General features: G+C 49.6%; 1 protein-coding gene across 2 annotated transcripts in view; it reads right to left on the bottom strand.

Annotated features, from left to right (window-relative positions):
• fancl (FA complementation group L) overlaps nt 1–27,646 on the bottom strand; it is a 108,092-nt gene that overhangs the window by 19,092 nt on the left and 61,354 nt on the right. For both annotated transcript variants that reach the window (XM_084321060.1, XM_084321061.1), the window contains 2 exons: nt 17,507–17,623; nt 13,663–13,734 (listed from right to left, as the gene is read on the bottom strand). In XM_084321060.1, the coding sequence (XP_084177186.1) occupies nt 13,663–13,734; nt 17,507–17,623 (189 nt within the window). The remainder of the gene's footprint in view (nt 1–13,662; nt 13,735–17,506; nt 17,624–27,646) is intronic.

Raw genomic sequence — 27,646 nt, 5'->3', positions numbered from 1 at the left:
ACCTGAACCCCAGAACCCACCTCACCCCTGCCCACTTTGACAACCTAGGATGGCTTAGAGTAGACGACAGAGTACAGCAACTTGCAATGGGCCTGGTCTACAAGATACACTATATGACCGGGGTGCCCATGTACATGTCAAAATACTTCCCAAAGGTCAGTGAATACCACAACCACTACACCAGAGGAAGCTCAACAAATCATGTTAAACCCAGATTCGGCTCAAACAAGGGACTAAACACGTTTCGCAATTATGCCACAACAATGTGGAACGCCCTACCCAAAGCTGTAAAGGAATGTGAATCCCTGCCCACATTCAAAACCGCTCTTAAAGAGCACCTACGGGAGGCTGCAATTCGAAACTGGCCACCGTAAATGCCCCAAACCCCCACCACCTCCTAATAGACAGTCTCCTCCCCACCGCATGTATATATTCCCTCCCCGCCGTATGTATATTTCTAGGGATGCACGATATTGATTTTTTTACACCGATACCGATAACTTTATGCTCCTCAAGCCGATACTGTTGTGAAGGATCAGATTAAACCGAATATATATATTTATTTATGGATATATATTTAATAGTATTTGTATATCGTTTGATATCCCTTGTATATTCCTTGTACATATACACTGAATATCCCTTTAGTCTACTAACAGCCCATAATAGTTTCATTCTCTCATTGGACAAGAACCTGGCGCCAGCAGCCAAGCCCCTTGGTTCAAGTTCAATCGTGCCGACGAACATGTCGTTACTAGCCCCGGTTCCGCGTAGGAATACGTCTGCCGAAATACGAATGGTACTATTTGTTCACAGCGCATATATATATGGCGCAAGTAAAGTAGAACTTCCCTTAGCCCTTAGTTCTTTACCCTCCAACCTAGTGGCAAGACGTTAAGCCTCACCCACGATACACGTGTGGTGCAGTATGGTCAACTTGGCCTCAGAATGGCATTGAGACATCGTGTGGATTAATAGTTGAATTGTCATAGTTTGGCACTATACCGTCGAGTGGGACGTATTTCTATTAAGTTAATAATAGTCTATTATGTATGGTGCATCGTTCGGTTAGAGTTATACAGTGAGTAGTACCCCCATCGTTTCCTCGCGTTATCTAGAGTCTTAACCAGGCTGGGCAGACCACGTGTGGTGCTTTCATCCGAGGAGTTCTGGGCTAGGACGAGTGGACCTGCACATTGGATTACCTTACCCGGACGACGGCGAGCCCTACACGGCTTGGATTATCTACTTGCTTTGGGTGCTTTGATTATGCCATGGATAACAGCCAACACTGGTAAGTGTTGGAACTACCCCCGAGAGGAGTCCAGGTGAGACGGCGCTCTAACCCGAGTGAGGTCGCCTCACGTCTCTTCGTTGTGGACCGGCAGCTACCGTCTACAAGAGGGCCCAACGGTATTCATCTGTGGACCAAGGTTCTGTGGGCACCGTGTTCAGCACTCTGAATTCTCCCAAGAAATCGTTGGCCAGATGGGATATCGCCAGCGGCTCTCCTAACCCCCCCCCCCCCCCTACTGACTTACAACCAGCGGGACCCCCTTTAGTGTATCCAGCTATAATCATTAAGTACCATCGCTATAGTTCCCTAAAGAACCAGGTTGTATACTTGCTTCCTGCGTAACCAGAGATTGGACATTCAATGTTGATTTGCCTACGAATACTCATTTGCCTTACAAGTGCATTCAAATCATAAATGTCATTAAGTGAACGTTGTATATACCCTTTGCTATATATTAAATATTCGACTTATACATTTGTGTGGACTTGGTTTCATGGTGGGAAAGTGTTCATCATATCTATATCATGTACTGTGTGGCCAGTAGTTAAAGTACATAAAGCGGTAGTGATTTAATGATACCATACTTATCAATACAGTCAGGGAATTGTACCCCTCAGTTACAATTGGTCCTTCGAGCCGGATGGTAACTAGTGTAATATTAATATAGTGTTATTAATATTGAAATGGCCTATGATGAACACTCCACGAAACGGTCCTCCTAACGTAGAACGCCCGCGGCGCAGACGACAGCCACCTCCGTACTTAGAGGATTACGCTGTCAGTCAACTACCTAGCCTTCTACAAACGGTAAACGCGGTAAAAGTAGAAAGTAAAATTATGTCTGACCTTAACGACCAGGTTACCCCGACCACAGAGGCCCTAGTGGGTTCTAATGTAACTGACCAAGCTCACGGTGGGGACCAGGAGGGAGCTGACATGCCTTTACCCCCCGCCAACACCGGAGAAGTAGTCCCCGACCAGCCCCGGGAGGAAGACAACCCTACAGAGAGAGAACTCTGCACGGAAGAAGAGGAGGAGAGCGCCGAGGAAATAGAGCTCCAGGACTCCCCAACGAGTACCGCCAGGAGCGGCTCACCTCTACAACCGTCTTCCCCCAGCGAAGCGGAGAGGATGCTATCACAGGCGTTCCTCGTCAGCCTGACAGCCTCTACCGAACGCGATCGACTCCAGGGTGAACGCGATCGACTTCAGGGTGAACGCGATCGACTCCAGACACAGCAACGGAGCGAAGAAGAGCGCATACGCCTGGAGATGAGACGCCTTCAGACGGAAGAGAATATGGCAAGAGACCGAGCAGACACCCAGCGTGCCGCTGCCGGTGCCCAAAGAGAAGCAGAGCGCGACCTCGCTCTCATCCAGCGCGAAACCGAGCGCGACAGACTACAAGCCGAGCGCGACAAGCTACAAGCGCAACTAATGGAGCAGCTGATCCTCAAGGCAACACCCTCTCCCTCCGCCAGGGGTTCAAGGAACTCGTCGAGACAACAGTCAAGGGCAGCGTCTCCTAACCGAGCAAGCGACCCTGAACTTGACCAACAGACCAAGCCTATACCCCCCGCAGACCCCCTTCCCCGACCGGTCCAAGCGAGACCCAGCTACAAGGAAGGAGCAGCATACACTGCGGAGAAGCTAAATAAACGACTACAGGATCTAGAGGACCTGATAGAAGAAGAAGAGGGAGAGGAGGAGAACCAAGCCCGACGACAGCACAGTACTCCACCGGACCAGGAGGTCCAGTACAGCCCAGGCTATACCCCCGCGGCGCTGCGCTACAGACCCCCGACTCTATTCACGGGTGAGCATGACGCACGACCAGCCCCGAGGAATAGCACCTGGACCAGCGGGCCATGGTACCCTGCCGGTACCAGCCCACAGAGAGGCGCAAGAGGAGACTCGCCTAGGAGGCCTCTCCCCCAACGCTCGCCGATGTATCAGCCATCCACGGCGTCATACATTGGCACACCGACGATTCCAGACTTCACCCATGAGAATCGAGCACAGTACACGGAGCTCCGGATGTGCTTAGAGACAATGATGGTGGATGTCGCTGATGAACGCCACAAGTATGCAATATTACTGAAGCACCTGAAAGTACCCCGAGCGCACAATATAGCGCTAGCCTATGCCACCTCTACGACCCCATACACCGCGGCTCTAGCAGCGCTGGACCAGAGATATGGACGTATATGGGATTACGTAATCCAAGAGATAAGGCATATTGACCGCCTACCCCCAGCAACAGACAATCGCTCATTAGACGACCTGTCTATAAGAGTGCAGTCCCTGGTAGGGATGCTGGGAGCGCAACGAGAAAAGGGTATGCACGAGCTATACGCCAACTCTAACGTCGAGAGGATTTTAGAGAAGCTGCCACCCGCCAGACAAGAGCGCTTTAGGCGGCAGAGAGACCACCGTGATCCTAACGGTCCCGAACCATCCATCCTCGATCTAGCCGACTTCCTGGCGAGAGAAGTCAGCAGCTTACGACTGGATACGTTCGTGCGGAGCACACCAAGCTCCAGAGAGGGACCCAGGAGAATAAACGATGGAAGAAGATCGATGACTGTCATGCACCAATCAGAATCAGTACCGAGCAGTAAGAACCACAGTACCCCCTCGAGGAAAGAGAAGTGGAAGATGGTGTGCCCGTACTGCGAGAAGGAACACTGGCTGTCACAATGTGACCTATTCACAACGATGAATGCAGAAGAAGTGAGTCAATGGATAAAGTCCAACAGGCGCTGTTACCGATGTGCGCGCAGTCACATGGCAGCCGAGTGCCGCCTAAAGAAGAGGTGCAGTCGGTGTGACGGAGCCCACCTAGATGTCCTACACGACAGTAACAGAAGAAAGCCTGCACCTGCACCATCGAGCAGCACAAAGGCAAGTGTCATGTACATTGACCCCGCCAGCAGCAGCGGCGCCCAAGTGCTCTTAAAGGTAGTCCGTGTAACATTGAGCTACCAAGATAAAGTCATGGACACTTACGCCGTCCTTGATGACGGGTCAGAGAAGACCCTTCTGCTCGCGTCCGCTGCGGCCCAGCTGGGACTGCGGGGGAGCGAGAACCAAATGACGATTCGGACAATAAGAAGAGATTTAAAGACGATAAAAGGCGAGAATGTCTCCTTCACTATCGCAGCAAGCGGGCAGCCAGAGCGACGGTATAGGATTACAAATGCTTTCACCAGCCAAGAAATAGGACTATCACAGTACACCTACCCCATCGCCAAGCTGATGGATAAATATGTGCACCTGCGTCAACTACCTATCCCGCTCATAGACGGCGCCACCCCGACCCTGCTGATAGGCTCCGACCATGCAGACCTCATAGTCCCGATAGACCGGGTCCATACAGGACCCAGAGGCTGTCCTGCAGCAGTCGAGACCCGCCTAGGATGGACACTACAAGGCCCCCTCGCTAAATCTCTCAACTGAACAGCAGCCACTAGCTGCCTCCACTCCAGAGTGACAGAGGAAGACACCACTCTCCTGCAGCATGTCGAGAGGCTATGGACACTAGAGACAATGCCCTTTAAGAACGAAAAGAAAGACATTCGTTCTAAAGAAGACATTTACGCCATAAACCTCCTCGAGCAAGGGACAAAGAGTCACAGTCGGCGGAGTGATGAGATACGCAACTCCACTCCTGAGGCGAGAGGGAATGCCCACCTTTCACGCCACGAAAGAAGCTACGGAGCGGTATCTATTGAACACAGAGCGGCGCCTAGCCAAAGACCCCGCTCAAGAGAGTGTGTACCGCGCTGAGATTGAGAAGCTAATCACAGCGAGACACGTAATGAAGATTGACATTAAAGAGGCCGATCAGACGACCGAATCATGGTACGTGCCGCACCACAAGGTCCACCACAACGGCAAGGATCGCATTGTGTTTAACTGCAGCTACCAGATCGGATCCCAAAATCTGAATAAAGAGCTCTTGCCCGGCCCCACACTCGGCCCCTCTCTACTAGGCGTGCTACTACGCTTCCGCCAGGACAAGGTGGCTATCAGCGGGGATATCAAAGGGATGTTCCTGCAGGTGAGACTAGTGGAGGAGGATAAGCCCCTGCTGCGGTTCCTATGGAGAGAGAGGACCGGAGATGAGCACCCAGCCATCTACCAATGGGAAGTCCTCCCCTTCGGAACCACATGCAGCCCGTGCTGTGCTACATTTGCACTGCAGAAACACGTCGCAGAGGACCCAGCAGCAGATGAAGAGGTCCGACACAGTGTGAAGAACAGTTTCTACGTGGACAACTGTTTACAAAGCGTTTCGACCCAAGAAGAAGCCGAGGCTCTCCTACTCAAGCTACGCGCCTCCCTGATCAAAGGCGGCTTTGATCTCAGGCAGTGGGCCAGCAGCGACCCGCACGTATTGCGCAGCCTCTCCCCCGCGGACAAGGCTGCCAGCAGCGAGACCTGGATGGCGACAATCCCAGGAGAAGCCCAAGAAATGACACTAGGACTAGTCTGGCGCTTCAAAACAGACTCGCTCCACTATAGACACAAACCCCTGACCACGGAGCAGGGAAGGTCGACGGCGATACCGACCACCAGACGGAGTGTGTACAGAACACTCGCCAGACAATATGACCCGTTGGGATGTATTCTACCTTACACCACCAGGGCAAAGATGATTGTACGAGCACTATGGGACAAGGACCAGGGCTGGGACGACCCAATACCCGCACCCCTTGCCTCCACATGGAGAGAGTGGGAGACGGAGCTCCGCTCACTCCCAGGCGTCAATATACGCCGCAGCTACTTCCCACCCACAGTGAGGCCAGAGACATGCAAGATGGATCTACACGTCTTCAGTGACGCCTCCGAAGTAGCCTATGGATCGGTGGCCTACTTGCGTGCCCAAGAGAAGGGAGGAGAGATACACACTGCTTTCATCCTGGCTCGCTCAAGAATAGCCCCACGAAAGCAACAATCTATCCCGCGTCTAGAGCTCTGCGCAGCCCTAGCAGGAGCGCATCTAGCCACGTTAATCCAACGTGAACTCACCATTCCGGTGCACAGAACAATCTTGTGGTCAGATTTCACGACAGTACTCACATGGATCAAGTCTGATTCATGCAGATACAAGGTCTTCGTGGGAGTCAGAGTCACCGAGATTCAAGAGTTAACAGAAGCAGCGAGCTGGCGGTATGTGGACACCAAACACAACCCAGCTGACGTCATCACCTGGGGAATGTCCCTAGATGACCTCACCCGTCACAACATCTACAGTGACGGACCAGAGTTCCTCAAGCTCCCGGAAGGAGAGTGGCCTACGCCCACCCCACGGGAGGCGAGTAAAGAGGAGGCTGAGAACAAGAAACTTATGTTCTGTGGACTGAGCACAGTCGCCTCCACAGACCCCAACATAGATGACTGCCTCACCCTACAGAGTGCGCAACTAAAGACATTTCTGCGGCACCACCCAGAGATTCAGCCCACTGCCGACATTTCAGCAGCTGACTACGAAGAAGCAGAACTTCTTCTACTACAACGAGCCCAGAGAGACTCGTTCCCCGACGAGCTAGACTGTCTACAGGGAGGAAAGCCCGTCCCATCAGACAGCAGATTGCTCCACCTGGCACCCGAGAGCGACGCCCATAATCTCATCAGAGTGGGTGGTCGTCTGCGGAGAGCCCCCGACCTACCGGATGACGTTAAGTACCCGATAGTCTTGAACAGCCGACACAAGGTCACAGAGCTGATCATAAAGAAATACGACGAGGATGTGCACCACGCAGGAGCAGAGAGAGTCTTCGCGGAGATCAGACGTCGCTATTGGATACTTCAAGGGAGAGAAGCAGTGCGACGCTTCCAGCGAACCTGTCTAGACTGCCGAAAGTGGCGAGCGCAGCCCAGCATACCCCGGATGGCTGACCTACCTCCCTGTCGCCTCCGACTCGGCGACAAGCCATTCCACTCCACAGGCATGGACTGTTTTGGCCCGTTGTATATAAAGAAAGGAAGAGGAACCGAGAAGCGGTGGGGTATTGTATTCAAATGCATGACCACCAGAGCGATACATATCGAACTCCTTCCAACCATGAGCACAGACTCATTCCTTATGGCCTTCCGAAGATTCACATCACCGAAAGGAAAACCGTCTACATTGTTGTCTGATCACGGGACAAACTTCAAAGGCGGAGAAAGAGAGCTGAGAGAGAGCTTCCAAGCTATGGGCCCAGAACTTAAAGGGGCTATGCGTTATAAATGTCATTTTTCAGTCTCTAGCATTGTATTATAGTAATAGGAGTTCGTATCAATGTGTTTTTGGGCCTAAATACTATATTGACGAATTCCTCAGCTACAGCCCATCCCCTGTTTGCCTCTAGTAAATCAGGTCATGTTGATTTGACGACCTGGTGCACGTCACAGGGCGCTGTTTATAGCGCACGGTGATGTGATTGGCTCTGTGGTTTTAGTAATGCCCGCCTCCATTCTTCGACAGACAGACCGGCGTTAGCTCTCGGGACTCGGGAGCGATCGCTAGCTAGTTAGCACCAGCCGGGGCCGGCGTTAGCAACCGGGGGCGTCGCGGAGCATTCAGCCTGCTGGCTACCTAGATCCACTTCAACCAGCGTCGCGGAGCATTCAGCCTGCTGGCTACACAGCTTGTCGGTGTGCTAATAGCCTCTGCAAGCTAACGGTAGCTGGCTCCAGGCTATTAGCACATCGACAAGCTGCTGGAGCTCCCGACGCTCGGCTGGTTGAAGTGGATCTAGGAATGCTCCGCGACGCTCCCGGTTGCTATCATGTGCAGGTCCTCTTCTCAGACCTGTGTACTGCACACACATCATGCAAGCTACACATCGCTGCATGTTGATCAATGGTGGCCCACTCGGTGCATCACAGTGGGCTACTATTGTGCTAACAACAACCGCGGTGTCCGGCTTGTCGGCCGGCATGAGTGCTCGATTTAAAATGGTTCTCTCCTCTTTGTATACCTTTGTCCTCACAAGTATTCTGCCAGGGAACTTATGGATACGACAATAGTAGTAGTTATAAGGTGTTTGATCATTGTGTCGTTGTACATATTGTGTATACACCGTTAGAAGCTAACGTAGCTTAGCTTGGTAGCTATTGTGCTAACAACATACCCCGACGTCTAGCTTGTTAGCCGGCATGAATGCCCGATTTAAAATGGTTCTCTCCTCTTCGTATACCTTTTTCCTCACAATTATTCTGCCAGGGAACTTATGGACACGACAATAGTAGTAGTTATAAGGTGTTTGAGCTTGTAACGTTAGTTAGCTCATAGCTATCGTTTGAGCTTGTAACGTTAGTTAGCTCATAGCTCTCGTGTACCACGATAGCTATGAGCTAACTAACGTTACAAGCTCAAACACCTTATAACTACTACTATTGTCATGTCCATAAGTTCCCTGGCAGAATACTTGTGAGGACAAAGGTATACAAAGAGGAGAGAACCATTTTAAATCGGGTATTCATGCCGGCTAACAAGCTAGACGTCGCAGCATGTTGTTAGCACAATACTAGCCCACTGTGATGCACCGAGTGGGCTACTATTGATCAACATGCAGCGACATGTAGCTTGCATGGTGCAGTGCTTTGCCCCACAGGTCTGAGAAGAGGACCTGTGGTACCCTTGACTGAGATTTCATAATCAAAACTGTTAGATCAACCCTGAAAACTGAAAATATCTGTGGTAATAGTTCATAACATGGACTCTCAGAGTGATGGAACCTATGTTAGCTTCTAACGGTGTATACACAATATGTACAACGACACAATGATTTACATTATTACAAATATGGTAACGTGGTTGTGGCTTTTACAAATAGTGGTAACATATATATATATAGATAGACAGTACTGCTACATCTCTATATTTATGACATACCATATTTGTATGTAACCTGAAACCTAAGGGGGGACCCTGATGTAAACAAGACGAAAGTCTTTCTCTGGTCTGCATCCCCTTAACAATTGTGTGTATTGAGCTGTACTGTATTGTACCCATTCTACAATCTGTTAATAAAGTTTTCAATCAATCAATCAATCAATCAATAAGACCTCCACCTGGATGGAATGACGGGGAGATGGGCGGAGCTATTTGGTGGATGGCTGTCACTCAAAGTGTGGGTGGAGCCAAGCCAATAATAGCCTGCTTTCATGAGGCTGAAAAATGCTGGTTTTGAGTACAAGATTAGAAATATAAAACAATGATTATTTTTGGAATAAAAATTACACATGTGTTACATAGACTCACAGGAAGTGTGTAAAGTTGCCCAAATAGTGCTAGGAATAGCACTGCATGACACCTTTAAGACCCACCTCGCTCCATCCCAGATTGACTTCCAGTTTAATCCCCCGAACGCACCCCACTTCGGTGGAACCTGGGAACGAGAAGTACGTTCTATAAAGACAGCCCTGTACGCCGTGCTTGGGGCCCAGACTGTAGCGGAAGAAGTCTTAATGACAGTCCTCACGGAGATCGAGGGAGTATTGAACTCCAAGCCCCTCGGCTACGTCTCCAGTGATATAGCAGATGTCGACCCAGTCACCCCCAACACACTCTTGATGGGGCGGCTGGACCCCGCGCTACCCCAGACAATGTACAGGCCTGAAGAAGCGAACGGCCGAAGAATGTGGAGGTACAGTCAAGTACTAGCTGACAAGTTTTGGAACAGCTTTCTACTCCACTACCTACCGTCTCTACAGACCCGCCAGAAGTGGGTAAAAGAGAGAGACAATTTGACAGAAGGAACAGTCGTCATGATTATCGACCAGTCACTACCCAGAGCTATGTGGCCGGCTGGCCGCGTAAGCAAGGTGATCACCGGTGCCGATGGCAAGGTCCGAGCAGCTGAGGTGCTCGTCCAAGGGCGAACTTACACACGACCCGTGGCGAGGCTAATAGAACTGCCCAGACTCCCTGACACTATCGATGACGACCATGACCCCATGACTTTGTGAGTTGACTGACCCTTACAGCGGACCTTGAGTGGTAGACAGTGCGGTTAATCTGTCTCTGCTTAGCTAATTAGGTGGGACTAATTAGGGGGCGGCTGTTGTGAAGGATCAGATTAAACCGAATATATATATTTATTTATGGATATATATTTAATAGTATTTGTATATCGTTTGATATCCCTTGTATATTCCTTGTACATATACACTGAATATCCCTTTAGTCTACTAACAGCCCATAATAGTTTCATTCTCTCATTGGACAAGAACCTGGCGCCAGCAGCCAAGCCCCTTGGTTCAAGTTCAATCGTGCCGACGAACATGTCGTTACTAGCCCCGGTTCCGCGTAGGAATACGTCTGCCGAAATACGAATGGTACTATTTGTTCACAGCGCATATATATATGGCGCAAGTAAAGTAGAACTTCCCTTAGCCCTTAGTTCTTTACCCTCCAACCTAGTGGCAAGACGTTAAGCCTCACCCACGATACACGTGTGGTGCAGTATGGTCAACTTGGCCTCAGAATGGCATTGAGACATCGTGTGGATTAATAGTTGAATTGTCATAGTTTGGCACTATACCGTCGAGTGGGACGTATTTCTATTAAGTTAATAATAGTCTATTATGTATGGTGCATCGTTCGGTTAGAGTTATACAGTGAGTAGTACCCCCATCGTTTCCTCGCGTTATCTAGAGTCTTAACCAGGCTGGGCAGACCACGTGTGGTGCTTTCATCCGAGGAGTTCTGGGCTAGGACGAGTGGACCTGCACATTGGATTACCTTACCCGGACGACGGCGAGCCCTACACGGCTTGGATTATCTACTTGCTTTGGGTGCTTTGATTATGCCATGGATAACAGCCAACACTGGTAAGTGTTGGAACTACCCCCGAGAGGAGTCCAGGTGAGACGGCGCTCTAACCCGAGTGAGGTCGCCTCACGTCTCTTCGTTGTGGACCGGCAGCTACCGTCTACAAGAGGGCCCAACGGTATTCATCTGTGGACCAAGGTTCTGTGGGCACCGTGTTCAGCACTCTGAATTCTCCCAAGAAATCGTTGGCCAGATGGGATATCGCCAGCGGCTCTCCTAACCCCCCCCCCCCCCCCTACTGACTTACAACCAGCGGGACCCCCTTTAGTGTATCCAGCTATAATCATTAAGTACCATCGCTATAGTTCCCTAAAGAACCAGGTTGTATACTTGCTTCCTGCGTAACCAGAGATTGGACATTCAATGTTGATTTGCCTACGAATACTCATTTGCCTTACAAGTGCATTCAAATCATAAATGTCATTAAGTGAACGTTGTATATACCCTTTGCTATATATTAAATATTCGACTTATACATTTGTGTGGACTTGGTTTCATGGTGGGAAAGTGTTCATCATATCTATATCATGTACTGTGTGGCCAGTAGTTAAAGTACATAAAGCGGTAGTGGTTTAATGATACCATACTTATCAATACAGTCAGGGAATTGTACCCCTCAGTTACAGATACCGATATTTATTGTATTATAATATTTTTTTTAACTGTATATATATATATTTTTTTTTTTCTTTATCAATTTTATTTATTTTTTTTGTATTTATAAGCTCCGACGTCATCGGTACTGCTATCGGTACTCGAGAAATTATGGAGGTTTTTTTTGAGGAATTTAAACATCGCAAACTAATCTTGTTGTGTCTCTGCCTGCGCGGGGAGCGGGCTGCCTGCTCCCTCCTCTCTTCCCCTCCCACACACACACACACACTCACTCACACACACACACACACACCGAGTACAAACAGCTCTGCTCTCATAATGGCGGACAGAACGAAATGTTCAAAAGTCTGGGTCTATTTTACTAAAGTCGATGCTGACAACGCTCGTTGCCACAAGTGCAACAAGACATTTGCCAGTAATGTATAAGCGCTGGTACTTGTCAATGTGGCTGGCGGGGAGATAACGTTAGCTCCGAGTAGAGTAATGGCTGACAATCCGGAGGTAAATAAACGAACGAGAGCTTCTGATTGGTGGTAAGAAGAAGAGGTGGGTGCAAGCCGTGGGACGTAATTGGCAGATCGACTGTCTGTCTCCGAATGTAACGTGACTACGTCACAGCCAAGAAAGGGAGTGCTGGATTTGTGAAAAACTCCCTGTTCCTAAACCACACGCTATCAGTTTTACCACAGTACTGGCAAAACGGGAGGAGGCTATAATAAAAACAAGCGCCCTTCATCCAAATCCACCCACACCGGATTTCTTTTAACCAAAAAATGTATTATATGTTATCGGAGCTATCAATAACGTTATCGAGTTTATCGGGATGACGTCATAATTGCTGATATCAGCCCGATAATTATCGGCCCGATAATTATCGTGCATCCCTATATATTTCTCTCCCACCCACCCACCCCCTCCTAATGTACAGTCCCCTCCCCATCATATGTATATACTCTGTCAGGATCTAGGGGTAACAGTACTGTATATTGGAATACCGTTTATGTCACAAATGTATCAGTACTAAATACCTATATGTCCCTATGCCATAAATGTCATGTATGTTGTGTATGTCATAAATGTCTATATGAATTGAAAATGGGGGACCCTGATGGAAACAAGACAAACGTCTTTCTCAGGTCTGCATCCCCTTAACAATTGTATGTATTGAGCCGTACTGTATTGTACCCATTCTGCAATCTATTAAATAAAGTTTTCATTCATTCATTCAGTACCTTACTGCAGTAAGAACAGTAGTGAGTGTGGTACCTTACTGCAGTAAGAACAGTAGTGAGTGTGGTACCTTACTGCAGTAAGAACAGTAGTGAGTGTGGTACCTTGCTGCAGTAAGGACAGTAGTGTGTGTGGTACCTTGCTGCAGTAAGGACAGTAGTGAGTGTGGTACCTTGCTGCAGTAAGAACAGTAGTGTGTGTGGTACCTTACTGCAGTAAGAACAGTAGTGAGTGTGTGGTACCTTGCTGTAGTAAGAACAGTAGTGAGTGTGGTACCTTACTGCAGTAAGAACAGTAGTGAGTGTGGTACCTTGCTACAGTAAGAACAGTAGTGAGTGTGGTACCTTGCTGCAGTAAGAACAGTAGTGTGTGTGGTACCTTGCTGCAGTAAGAACAGTAGTGTGTGTGGTACCTTGCTGCAGTAAGGACAGTAGTGAGTGTGGTACCTTGCTGCAGTAAGAACAGTAGTGAGTGTGGTACCTTGCTGTTGTAAGAACAGTAGTGAGTGTGGTACCTTGCTGCAGTAAGAACAGTAGTGAGTGTGTGGTACCTTGCTGTAGTAAGAACAGTAGTGAGTGTGGTACCTTGCTGTAGTAAGAACAGTAGTGAGTGTGGTACCTTGCTGCAGTAAGGACAGTAGTGAGTTGTGTGGTACCTTGCTGCAGTAAGGACAGTAGTGTGTGTGTGGTACCTTGCTGCAGTAAGGACACTCTCCAAAGACGATGTTGAAGCTTTGTCTACTGGAGGGCAGTGCTCGCAACCACTGCAAAGAAAAGAAACAAACAACATTAATGGCCGACTGTACACTCAGGTGCTGCGTGTTTACAGGGAATCACTGTTTGAATGTTGTTCTACTTCTGCTGTTTTCGTGGATTTATTGAATGTGACATACATGTATCGATGGCCGAAGAACAAAACCTCCTATCTGCATTTAAAAAAAAAGTGGGGGAAATCCTCCTATCTGCATTTAGCGAGACACTAATACCAGGTCTGTATTGTTAACATAAAATAGTAATATAGTCCAAAACAGTTTATTGTATTGGTTATCCTTAAAATATTGCATGAAGACAACACGGAAACAACACTTTTCAGATGGGAGGTTTTGTACATCGGCCATTGATATGTAGGGGTGCACACAATTTGGGGAATCTCATGGATTTTATTTAGATTTCTGGGGTCGCCGTTCGATTCCATGCTAGGGATGCTGTAACTGAGGGGTTACAAAACCCTGACTGTATTAAAGATTGTGATAGATTAAACCACTGCTAGTTATGTACTTTAATTACTGGCCAAACAATACATCAAATATAGATGGTGAACACCCACAAGAACACGGCATTGACACAGAAATACTATTGGAGGGTAATTTATTATTATTAGGCAACGTTAGGTTACAGAATGAGAATTAGGGTCGCGCTTGTATGGCGAAGAATATACGTAAAGTCAGTCAAGAGCATAAGTCACTAAGAATAGCAGGAATCCTACGATGGGTCTAAGCTGACGCCACCTGTTGTATAGTAGCAATTATATAGGGCAACACCGGTACCAACTGGAGACAATGGGTTCCCTCCGGGGTGTAAGGCCTGGAGGGTAGAGGAATGTTCGGGTACTCCGTCTGAGTCAACGGGGAATAAAGAGACTCCAGGTACAGGAGTCGGTGCTTGTACTCCCTTGATCAGCAGACAAAAGCAATAGTTGTAATCCAAGATGCTCGACAGCATTGACGACAGCTAGCCAGCCCCGTCCACGAGGCAGGCCCGAGTGGTAATCCTCACGAGGTTAAATCCCAAACGATAGTGGAAATCAACGGTGCTCTTCTCCGGTAGTCACGTCCCAAATCAATATAATCCAACCAGGAATGGTTCTGCAATCGCCGGCGCCGATTCTCCTGTGTACATGTCCAACGGTTCTCGCCTAGGACTCCTCGGGTGTGGGCGACGTATTTAGGCCACACAGCCTGGATAAGTGCACTAGCTAAAGACACGACGAACCGATGGGTAATGCTACACACGGAAGAACTGTGGCCGTACGATATACAATAAATGATCGACTATTGACTTCACATTAGATTAAGTCGAACTCAACGTTACTTCATTAAACTCTGACACTATAACATTCTATTCGCACGCGGTTCTCAATGCTCTATTTAGACGCAAGGTTGCTCACTTCACTGCACGTTGACTCGTGGTGAAGTTGGACATTGAACTACTGCTGTTTACACCTGCGCCGTATTTATACTTAAGTGAATATCTAGTCCCAACCTCAGTCCTTGTCTCGTATTACTACGCTGACTCTGGGCATGTTCTGACATGCCTGCAGTTGTCTTTGAACTTGCCGTTGGGGGCTTGCGCGTTGGCGCCTGGGGGCGCTGTCCAATAGGAGAGCGAATATTACTCTGGTCTGTACGCAGGTAAAGGGATATTCCGTGTATATATATAAATAATATACAAAGTATATCCAACGATACATATATATATTCAGTTTAATCTGGCCCTTCACAACAGATGCCATGGTGAGGACCCCCCACCGCACCGGTTAATGGAGTCATGACAACACTGGTGTTACCTTGCTGGACGTTTTGCAAGGGATGTGTTTAATTTCACTGACATTTTATTAAAAAAAAAAAAACAGGCTTAACATGCTTAGCAAAAACAGTGTTTACAGTAGGAACCATTGACTGAATCGATTTTTGGAATTATTGTTTTGAATCGGTAGAGATACAATCACGTTTATGTGAATCGACACCGCCCCTAATAAAGAGTTAATGTTTTTGAAAATGTTATGTGCTGTGTTTTTAAGCGTTGTATACCTGTACTGTATGCCAAGATCATGGCCACATCTTTCACTTGAAGATGACACCGTCAATGTCACTGCTGAACGTCTGACTTGGAGGAATAAAGGCTTCGTAATGGACATGAAAATATATAATGTGTGTGTTTGTGTACATTCACCTCATACAGACAGGCCTGGGCCCCGTTCCCCATACCTGGCTAACTGAGTTAGCCGGATAATTTCCAGCATAGCCTGACTTAAGCCAGACCTTTCCATTCCCCGACGCTCGATTGTCTAAATCACCATGGTAACAGATCAAAAAGTTTGAGCCTGGTCGAGAGCAGGGTTAAGTTCAGTTAGCTGGATGAACCATGGCCACGCCCCCGCAAAGAAATGCCAGCTCGCTTCCTGAAATGATTCTCACAGTCTAGATCTGCATTATACCATTCTGAATTATGTTCTTGTGCTTCATTCTTCTAGAGGGGGCTTTTGAAATGTAAAATAGACCCAAAATGCTGATACTAAATTCACTTTGTCCTAAATAATGCACGTTATATATACCGTGGCGCTCGCTAGGTGTGTACACATTATGTGGTTATTTTAACAACGCGCAGCATTGCAAATGTGAATCCCGCAGGGATATTTTTAATGATTGAAACCTATCGCTCGTTTGGCTCTGATTCCTTTCATATTCTCCGCTGTGGATGTTTAACGGAGCGCCTGGATTGTGTTTCATTCAAGCATAAAATTGAAGTGTCTATGCGTGGATTGTGGTTTTTGTGGATTATGAATTACGAGGAATCTGAGGATTGTTGAATTGTATCATCACTCACACGTTATTGTGATATTGTAACTGGGATTAATGCATTTGAGAATAAAGAGATAAAACTTCATTCAAAAGAAAAATATTCTAAACACGGGTCTCTTGTCCATTGATGGATACACAATGAATATATCCCGTCTGGCACAGTGGTGCAACGGCCAGTGTTCACTCCTGGCAAGCGGACGACCCGAGTTCGAGACCCCGCGTTTCCAATATAATTTTTTTGGAATATAATATTAATGATTATACGCAAAAGTAGATGCATTGAGGATGTCATTCTTTATATAGCTCTCAACGTGCACCAAATTGAAGTATTTACATTTCAAAAAGAAAACTAGAAGAAGTGGGATTCGAACGCGGGTCGTCCGCGTGAAAGGCAAAATGCTCGACCATCAGACCACGGTGGCAGACAAATGAAACATCAACCATACATCCATCAATGGATAAGAGAGCTGTATCCTTATTCTGAAACTGTTGAACTAATTATTTTCGCTAGCAAGATCTCATTTGATTATCCATTCCATGAACCTACTGCCAGCAGGGCACGTTTAAAGAAATATAATCTGATTGATTGGGGTAATGAGGGACTTAAAATGTGCCTATAGATTATGCATTTAACTTGTCGGCGAGGCTATTGAGCCGTACTGCAATCTGTTAATAAAGTTTTAAATCAATCAATCAATCAATGCCGTTAGAAAATCAGGATTTCTGCTATCGACACTTGCTGTCTTCTCAGCTGAGGCGGGCGCGCGCACTGATCCTGAGTATCAAGTCTGGTTCGAGTTAACGAGACTGAATCAGCGTTCGAGGAACAGGAAAATCCCGGCTTCAAACATCGGGTTAATTGAATCTGGATAATGGTCATCTTGATCGACTTACTGTAGTTGAACCAGGTACGGGGAATAGGGCCCTGGTGGAAGGGCTGTGTGTGTGCATTCACCTCATACAGACAGGCCTGGTGGAAGGGCTGGCCACAGCGGGGCTCGTTGCACACCTGGTCAGGTATGGCTGCTTCTAGCCAGTAGGAGTAGCAGATCCCACACTCAACACTGAAGCTCTGCAAGGCACAGAATCAACCAGGTCCTGAGTAAATATTAACATTCAACATGGACATTCATATACTCATGTACAGTATGCAATGCAGTTTGCAGAGGTAGAGGTTTTGCCTGACTTCTATCAGCATGTGACTTGTAACACCAGAGGCGGTAACATCTTAGACCACTGTTACACGCAATTCAAGGGTGGCTACAAGGCTCATTCTGCTAGTGGCTTTGGTAAGTCTGATCACGCGGCCATATTGCTTTCTCCAAAGTACAAACAAAAAATCAAGAGCACTCCTGTAGTCTCGCGAGAGGTGCAGAAATGGGATGTGGAGTCGGGGGGGACGCTACAGGCTGCGTTTGAGTGCACAGACAGGAGCGTGTTCCGCGACACAGATAACATTAATGTCTACACGGACAGTGCTGGACTATGTTCGTACTTTGGTGGAAGAAACAATCCCCACTACCACAATTAGAGTTTACCCAAATCAAAAACCGTGGGTAGACAAATCCGTCCGTGAAGCTCTGAAAGCGCGCACCAAAGCATACAACGGCGGCCTGGTGGCAGGCAACATGAATGACCACAAGGTGGCGCGATACAACGTAAGGAGGACAGTGACAGAGGCCAAACGGCGCTACAGGGATAAAATTGAACTCCAGTTTGAACAGGCTGACTCCAGAGCTATGTGGCAGGGGCTCAAAACGATGACAGACTACAAAGGCACCTCCCTCAAACTGAACAGTGACATCTCCTTAGCAAATGACCTCAATACCTTCTATGCGAGGTTTGATGCTGGTAATAACAACACCAGCCCACAAGCCACGGCAATGGGGGGGGGGGGGGGTCTGCTGCTGATGGAGACTCAGTGTTCAGGGTAACAGAGCATGAGGTGAGGCGGACCTTTAAAAAAGTGAATATCAGGAAGGCAGCAGGACCGGACGGCATCCCCGGCCGCGTCCTAAAAGTCTGTGCCGACCAACTGGCCCCGGTATTCACTGACATATTTAACCTGTCCTTAGAACAGGCTGTCATCCCCACCTGCCTGAAGAAGTCCACTATTATCCCTGTACCCAAAAAATCCAAGCCTGCTTGCCTCAACGACTACCGCCCTGTAGCTCTCACCTCCATAGCCATGAAGTGCTTTGAGAAGCTAGTAAAGGGCTACATCTGCTCCTCCCTCCCCATCAACATGGACCCCCTGCAATTTGCATACCGCCCCAACAGGTCCACGGAGGACGCCATAGCCCATGTGCTGCACACAGCAGCATCACACCTGGACAAGAGGAAGGGGAACTATGTGAGAATGCTATTCATCGACTACAGCTCGGCATTCAATACCATAGTCCCCTCCATACTCATAGCCAAGCTCAGGGACCTGGGCTTGAACTATGACCTCTGCCAGTGGGTCTTGGACTTCCTGACGGGCAGACCCCAGGTGGTGAGAGCAGGCAACTGCACCTCCTCATCCATCACCCTCAACATAGGGGCCCCCAGGGCTGTGTTCTGAGTCCCCTCCTCTACTCCCTGTACACACACGACTGTGTGGCTCAGCGGAGTAGCAACACAATCATCAAATTTGCTGACGACACAGTGGTGGTGGGCCTGATCTCTGCCAACGACGAGAGGGCCTACCTGGAAGAGGTCAAGGTCCTGGCGGGATGGTGCCAGGAAAACAGCCTCTCCCTGAACGTCAGCAAAACAAAGGAGATGATTGTGGACTTCAGGAGGTCGGGGGTCAAGGACTACAGCCCCCTCAGCATCGACGGGGCACCGGTTGAGAGAGTCAACAGCTTTAAGTACCTCGGAGCCTACATATCCGAGGACTTGACATGGACCACACACATTGACAGTGTTGTGAAGAAGGCACGACAACGCCTCTACTTCCTCAGGCGCCTAAGGAAGTTCCAAGTCAGTCAGAAGATCCTTAAGAACTTCTACTCATGTACAATAGAGAGCATCCTGACTGGCAACATCACCTCCTGGTTTGGGAATAGCACTGCACAAGACCGAAGCAGACTACAAAGAGTGACACGTTCAGCCGAACGCACAATTGGAGGGGGGCTCCCCACCCTCCAGAACATTTACAACAAGCGGTGCAGGGGCAAGGCTAAGATAATCATTAAAGACTCCAGTCACCCGAACAACTGCCTCTTTGAACTGCTGCGGTCAGGCAAGCGATACCGGAGTCGCAAGGCGAGCACAGAAAGACTCAGAAGAAGCTTCTATCCCCAGGCCATCAGGCTGCTCAACGAACAATGAACACTACACAACAACAACCATCAAACGCACATGGCACACACATCCACACACTCACTTTAAACAAACACACTGTAGCACCCACTCCCCACACTTTATAGCACACACTCACTTTAAACAAACACACTGTAGCACCCACTCCCCACACTTTATATTTATTGATGAAGGATTGCACTACAACTCGTACACCTTACTGTAAATTGTACCTAAATTGTACCTCATCCCATTTCTGCTTTGCACTATATAGTATTGTACATTAGTACACTGCATAGTATTGTATATTATATGGTAACTCAGTTACGTCTATTCTGCATCGAACATTGTACATATGTCTATACTGAACACTGTGACCTCATTTTCTACTTCTAATTTACATGCTATACTATGTTATTTGATACTATCTTGTCTAGCACAGTCTCTGGAGCGTAACAGTAAGAAGCATTTTGTATGAAAGTATTCTGTTCTGTATGACAACTATTAAAGAAACTTGAAACTTGAGTGGTCGTCTGGTAGGAAGGTTCCCGGTTCTATTTCCACTCCTCCCGGGCAGTGTGTGGGAAGGGTCCTTGAGCAAGACACTTAACCCCTAATTGCTCCCGATGAGCAGGTCGGCACCTCGCATGGACGCCTCTGCCGTCGGTGTGTGAATGAATGGGTGAATGTGAGGAACACTATTGTAAAGCGCTTTGGATAAAAGCACTATATAAATGCACCATTGACCATTTTGATACATGGTGCAGGTGCTGCTTGCGAGTTTGCTGTAACTAACAGGGTTAGTTTCCCGTGAGAGTCCCTTAACTCAATCAGCGCCAGACCCGAGGATAGTCAGGTTAACTCGCCAACCGTTCAGCGCCATAGCCGAGTATAGTCGGGTTTTCATAGTTATTTCTTTTATTCGATATTTTTATTAATTTCTCTCACACGGACCTCAGGGTTACCATAGGGAATCAGTCTTAGATCGCTAGAGTGGAATACCAGCCGCATCCTGGTAGGTGGCAGTAGGGCTGGGCGATTAATCAAAATAAAATCGCGATCTCGATTCATAGACTTATGCAATCTCATTTCTAAATTATGACAATTTCTTTTATTAATTTTCTGACTTGAGTTATTTTGTATGTTACAAGACACTTATGTTTAAGTCAAGCACTTTCATATATGTTATGTTGTCTGTTGAAAGAGTGCAATAAATGATTTTATTGAAAAAATAAGAATCATGTGAGAGAATCATGATCTCAATTCTTAGAGAGAAAAATCATGATTCACATTTCAGCAAGAATCGCCCAGCCCTAGGTGGCAGTATCGCCCACCCTTCGAAACCTTTTCTTTCACACCCGGTGTTCCATTTAATTCACTCCGGGCGCAGTTTTTTTGATCAGGTGAGTAGCGGTTCACTCTACCACATTGAAACGCGTCCAATGCCCCCGATGCATGTGTTGTGGTGGATTATGTTGGCGACATAATGGACACCAATATTGGAAATCGCGATCAGACAATTGGAATACTCTTTTTGGGGTACCTCCTAGTGAAGGTAAGGACTATATGACATCAATCCTGCTTTGATCCAACCATGATTTCACATCGATTGCAACGACCATGTGTAACATACTCCAAAACGTATGCCGTTGGTGACGATCAAAGCATCAAAAGACGACCCCCCCCCCCCCCCTTTCATGCATTCATGATGAAACATAATACCTATTATATACATTTGATTTGGAAATAGTAGCACTGTCCAGGCGAGCAACGGTAACGCTTTTAGTAAAATTCACGTATTGCTCCATAGCGCCGTTTTCTGGAATTAGCCAGGATCACTCTGAAACTATACTTATATTCACCACGCGAACGTATGCATGAAAGAAAATAATCTTTTTCACATATTGAACGATGGATAGTTGATGTCAAATGAGCCATAGTATTGTATCCATAGCTATAATATAGAATATAGATATAGCCCTGCAAACACTGCCATGCATCCCTATCTCTTAGAGCGGTGGCACAGTAGGAACAAAGATGGGCTAGACCCGTGGCGCTGATTGAGTTAAAGGTGGACTATGTAGTTTAGGGAAGACTTTGTTTACAAAAACACATTCTTACAATGACTCATCTTATGTCATCGTAAACCAAAACTAAATCTTCCACTGTGACAAATGGCGTGGTGCCCAGCATAGTGCCTCGCACACCTACGCGGCCGTCCCGGGTTCGCCTCCCACTCCCGGGGGATAATTTGTCTTCCCCACTCTTCTCCTGTTCACCCTCTCCTCTGTCGGTCATGTCTGAACATAAAAAGCTGGAAAAACGCTAAAAATGTATCTATAAAAAAAATGTATTCAGGAAAGTTCATTTATTCCGTAAATATACCTAGTTTTGTCACTCCGTTCCCTGGACTCTCCCGGGGACTACGTAGTGCACCTTTAACGGAGCGCTCAGCCCACTCTCCCGGGGACTACGTAGTGCAGCTTTAAAGGAGCGCTCAGCCCACTCTCCCGGGGACTACGTAGTGCAGCTTTAAAGGAGCGCTCAGCCCACTCTCCCGGGGACTACGTAGTGCAGCTTTAAAGGAGCGCTCAGCCCACTCTCCCGGGGACTACGTAGTGCAGCTTTAAAGGAGCGCTCAGCCCACTCTCCCGGGGACTACGTAGTGCAGCTTTAAAGGAGCGCTCAGCCCACTCTCCCGGGGACTACGTAGTGCAGCTTTAAAGGAGCGCTCAGCCCACTCTCCCGGGGACTACGTAGTGCAGCTTTAAAGGAGCGCTCAGCCCACTCTCCCGGGGACTACGTAGTGCACATTTAAAGGAGCGCTCAGCCCACTCTCCCGGGGACTACGTAGTGCACCTTTAAAGGAGCGCTCAGCCCACTCTCCCGGGGACTACGTAGTGCACCTTTAACGGAGCGCTCAGCCCACTCTCCCGGGGACTACGTAGTGCACCTTTAAAGGAGCGCTTAGTCCACTCTCCCGGGGACTACGTAGTGCAGCTTTAAAGGAGCGCTCAGCCCACTCTCCCGGGGACTACGTAGTGCACCTTTAAAGGAGCGCTCAGCCCACTCTCCCGGGGACTACGTAGTGCACCTTTAACGGAGCGCTCAGCCCACTCTCCCGGGGACTACGTAGTGCAGCTTTAAAGGAGCGCTCAGCCCACTCTCCCGGGGACTACGTAGTGCAGCTTTAAAGGAGCGCTCAGCCCACTCTCCCGGGGACTACGTAGTGCAGCTTTAAAGGAGCGCTCAGCCCACTCTCCCGGGGACTACGTAGTGCACCTTTAACGGAGCGCTCAGCCCACTCTCCTGGGGACTACGTAGTGCAGCTTTAAAGGAGCGCTCAGCCCACTCTCCCGGGGACTACGTAGTGCACCTTTAAAGGAGCGCTCAGCCCACTCTCCCGGGGACTACGTAGTGCACCTTTAAAGGAGCGCTCAGCCCACTCTCCCGGGGACTACGTAGTGCAGCTTTAAAGGAGCGCTCAGCCCACTCTCCCGGGGACTACGTAGTGCAGCTTTAAAGGAGCGCTCAGCCCACTCTCCCGGGGACTACGTAGTGCACCTTTAACGGAGCGCTCAGCCCACTCTCCCGGGGACTACGTAGTGCAGCTTTAAAGGAGCGCTCAGCCCACTCTCCCGGGGACTACGTAGTGCAGCTTTAAAGGAGCGCTCAGCCCACTCTCCCGGGGACTACGTAGTGCAGCTTTAACGGAGCGCTCAGCCCACTCTCCCGGGGACTACGTAGTGCAGCTTTAACGGAGCGCTCAGCCCACTCAAGCTGCTAAACGAGGCGCCCGTGATTCGGGTTCCTCCACCTTCTCCTCTTCCCACCTTCCATCCTCGCTAGTTTTCCTTCCCTCGTTTGCATGTCTGGTGCAACGAGAGGCTCCTGTGTTTTTTCTGGAACTATCCATTAAGAGAGAGATGGCAGGTAAAAAAAAAAGAAAGAATTTCAACATCTGGTCAACTCAACTTCTTTTTATATATATTTTTTTCCACGCTCTTTGGAATGTTAATGATGCTGACGCATTAATCACCAGTGGATAAACACAGCGCCCTTTCAACCCATCCAGAGGAGGAGAGGAGGGAGAAAAGATAAATGGGTTTATGTGATTAACGATAGGTTATGTAGATAACCTAGTTATATTAGTATTGGCTGAGCTCCCGCTCTGAGCCTTACGAGATACTCTATATCGCCTGTGATACCTAATGTATCTCCCACGAACAAAAACACATGCACCCCACCTGTATGGGGCCCCGCCCCTTATGGTGGCACCACCCATATAATCATGACTCTGGTCATGACACACCCTTCCTCGCCAAAAACCCGTCCCAGGAAAAGATCCCTCAAGAGGGAACTCAGGGCGCGCAGAGCGGGAGCTCAGCCAATACTAATATAACTAGGTTATCTACATAACCTATCGTTATATTTCGTATGGCATCGCTCCCGCTCTGAGCCTTACGAGATAATGGGGAAGAGCGGGTGCGAGACCCGACAGATGTACCCCCTGAGGACCCGTAAGCCCACATCAAGGGGTGCGGGGAGCCCTGTCACCCCATCCTTCCTAACGAAGGGGGGGCGCAGTCAACTCCACCTGAATGCGAACAAGAGGGAGCCAGAACCCCTTGAACACACCGTACAGGCGGAACCACGTGTGACTCAACACACTGCGGCCCATACCCATACACTCCCGCTACCCGACCAAAGGACGGGAAGCAGGAAAGGCCACAGACCCCAGAACCGCCTGGGAGACAGAACCCCCGGTCATGTCCATGAGGTAAAACCTTACAAAGGAGCCCGGGGAGGACCATGAAGCTGCAGCACAGATGGCCTCCACCGAGGCCCCACCCAGGAGAGCGGCAGAGGCAGCCACCCCACGAGTGGAGTGCGCCCTGACGCCCCCAGGGGGATCCTGCCCAGCCAGCGTGTAGCAGAGGGTAACACCCTCGCACAACCAATGGGACAGGCGCTGCTCCGACAGTGCCTTACCAGCACGAGCCCCACCGTAACAGACAAAAAGCTGGTCGGTAACCCTGAAATCCTGAGTACGGCTGAGGTAAATCCCCAAGCACGGACTGGACATGACAGGTGAAGGCCCGCATCTAACTCACCAGTGTGAGGAGGAGGACGAAACGCCTGAACCACAATATCCCGGGAGCGGAAGGAACTCCGGATATTCTTAGGCACGAAAGCAGGATTAGGTCGCAGAGTGACACCGCAATCGGTCCGAAAAGACAGGCACTCTGGACGTACCGAGAGAGCACAGAGCTCACCTACGCGTTTAGCGGAAGTGACAGCCAGAAGGAACGCGGTCCTGAAGGACAGCTGTCCCAACGGCGCCCGCTCGAGCGGCTCAAACGGGGCCAAGGACAACCGACCGAGGACCAATTGAAGATCCCAAGTCGGAGCCAAGGAGCGTTGCACCGGCTTAACGCGTCGAGCGCCAAGCAGGAAACGCTTCACAAGAGGGTGGCTGAACAAGACATCCCCTCAAACCCCTCATGATAGGAGGATATAGCTGCTGCATACCCTCACCGTCGAAGCCGACAGTCTATCAAGGAGAGACTGGAGGTAACTAAGGACAGCAACCAGGGGGCAGGAGACTGAGTCCTGGCCCCCCGCCTTACACCACACTTGGAACATACGTCATCTGCCCGCGTAAGCGCGACAGTGGAGGGAGCATGCGCATTCCAGATGGTAACACCATCAGGATCAAGGACCTGCGCCCCTCAACGTACCCGTCCCAACAACTGACCCAACAGATGTATGGGGAAGAATCCCTGGCGGCACGGCATCGGTCCCAGACCTGCCTGGCCATGTCCAGACGCAATCCTCACCCGTCAGGATGAGGGCCGCCCCGCGACAGTACACCTGCACCCACATTCTCCCTGCCGGGGATGTGGGGAGCCCTTAGGCCGCGCAGATGGAGGACGCCCATAGCCAGCCGCCCGCCACCTGGTGCAGACAGGGGGAGCGTACTCCTCCTTGTCTGTCGATACACGACACTGACGTCGTATCGTCCGTCCTGATCAACACCATTTGTGGACCAGAAGGACCGCTTTCAACACCAACACATTGAACGTAGCGCAGACCGGGCAGCATGGTTTGCCAGCTGCCCCCTACTGCGTTGGCCCGACGCGTCACCAGCGAGGGAGGCGTCGGTGAAAGCGCGACATGAGACAGCGCCGTAACCGTCCTAGGACGGAACCTCCCGAGCGTGTTGACAACACGCTCTGAGATGGATGCCCATAGCCCTCCAACCGTTGACTGGGAAGAGGAATACTCTACATCCAGTCTACAGCAACCCCAGGCTGGTAGAGACCTGCCTGGTACGAGACCTGACGATCCACCTTGACCGCGAAGGACCAGAACGTCATCAGGGCAGAACACTCCGTAACCCCGGATGACGCAGAGGCCCCAGTGCGGCCTCCACGCACTTGGTGAAGATGCGGGGAGCCAGAGAAAACCGAACGGCAGCCTCTGGTACTCATACGCTAACCCTGCAAAGGAAGCGTAGGTAAGCCCTAGGATGGAAGATCGGGGATGCGCATACGCATCCTACAGGTCTATGGAGGAGAACCAGACCCCCACCTGACAGTGTTCAACAGGTAGGAGACGATCCAAAAAATGCTGAACCTTCCCATGGGACAGGTCCAGCCTGGGTCTTACACCCCTCCCTCCCGACTTCTCGGGCAGAGAACACCGGGAGGAGAACGCCACGACGATGGCTTGCTTCGTCCACAGAGATTGGATCCCGTCGACCAGAGCTGTCCCTGCTGGAGACCCCGACAACAGGGTCTGTACCAAACCTGAAAACGGGTGGGGTTGTGTAAACACAAGTCCCCGCCTCACCATTCTCTCCATCTACCTCGACATATGGTACTGCCGTAGTCATATGTGACGACACTCCCAACGCACCCGCCGTCACGTGGCGCAGGTCCGCCAGGAACTGTAGATAGTTGGCCCGGTCCCCCCCGCTGTGCGAAGACAACCCTGGAATCGTGCGAGGAGCGCGTTCCGTGTCGGAACACCTGACCCTGACACCACCCACGAGGCAATCGCACCCAAGGGGGAACCCCGACAGAAAAAGGGCCTGTCTGATACGGGGGGCTTCCGATCAAAAAAGCCCCCCCACTGAACACCCCTCCAGAACATGCTGAAGGAGTTGTTCTGCAGCCGGACATGCAAGGTGTAAGGCCCCCATGGGTTCCTACACACCGTAGCCCTGCAGTGATATCACTACCACCTCAAACCATGTGAGCTGCGACCACTTGCCAATATTCCAGGAGTGGGAGCACCAACATGATACCTGGCCTGGCGAAGGCGAGGCCGGGGAAGCCCGCACTGTGTGCCTCAAAAGGTTTCGAGCCCCCCTGCTGACAACACTTAAGTTGACAGACGTAACACCAGGCTCAACCAACACAGTTCAAGGTGTGGGAGCCGCTTGACAGCACAACATTCTCACGGACAGACCCAGGCTCAGCCATCAACTGGGTGTCAGCCCCTGTCTCCATGAGAAGCGAAGAATGGGGCCGCATACGCTTCAATGAAGGTTCGCGGCCCGCAGCCAAAGGAGAACGCTCAGAGCCCCGCTTCTGGGGGTACCAGAGAGAGGATTGAACGGGGAGCGGGCTGCTCGCGGCAAAATGACGACGGAGTGGTTTACCAACACCGAAATCACCCAAAATGGCCGATCCCTCGGCCGCCAAGACTGTCGGCCTCGCGATACCCTGTCGATTCTCCAACCAGGGCACCACTGGCGGGGGAAACATGGCCGCCTGTCGAGGGCCCCGTCATCGCCGCTGAC

Source organism: Notolepis coatsorum (assembly GCF_963971535.1).
Source record: "Notolepis coatsorum genome assembly, chromosome: 9".
Lineage (NCBI taxonomy): Eukaryota > Metazoa > Chordata > Actinopteri > Aulopiformes > Paralepididae > Notolepis > Notolepis coatsorum.
This window is presented reverse-complemented; position numbering and strand designations above follow the sequence as displayed.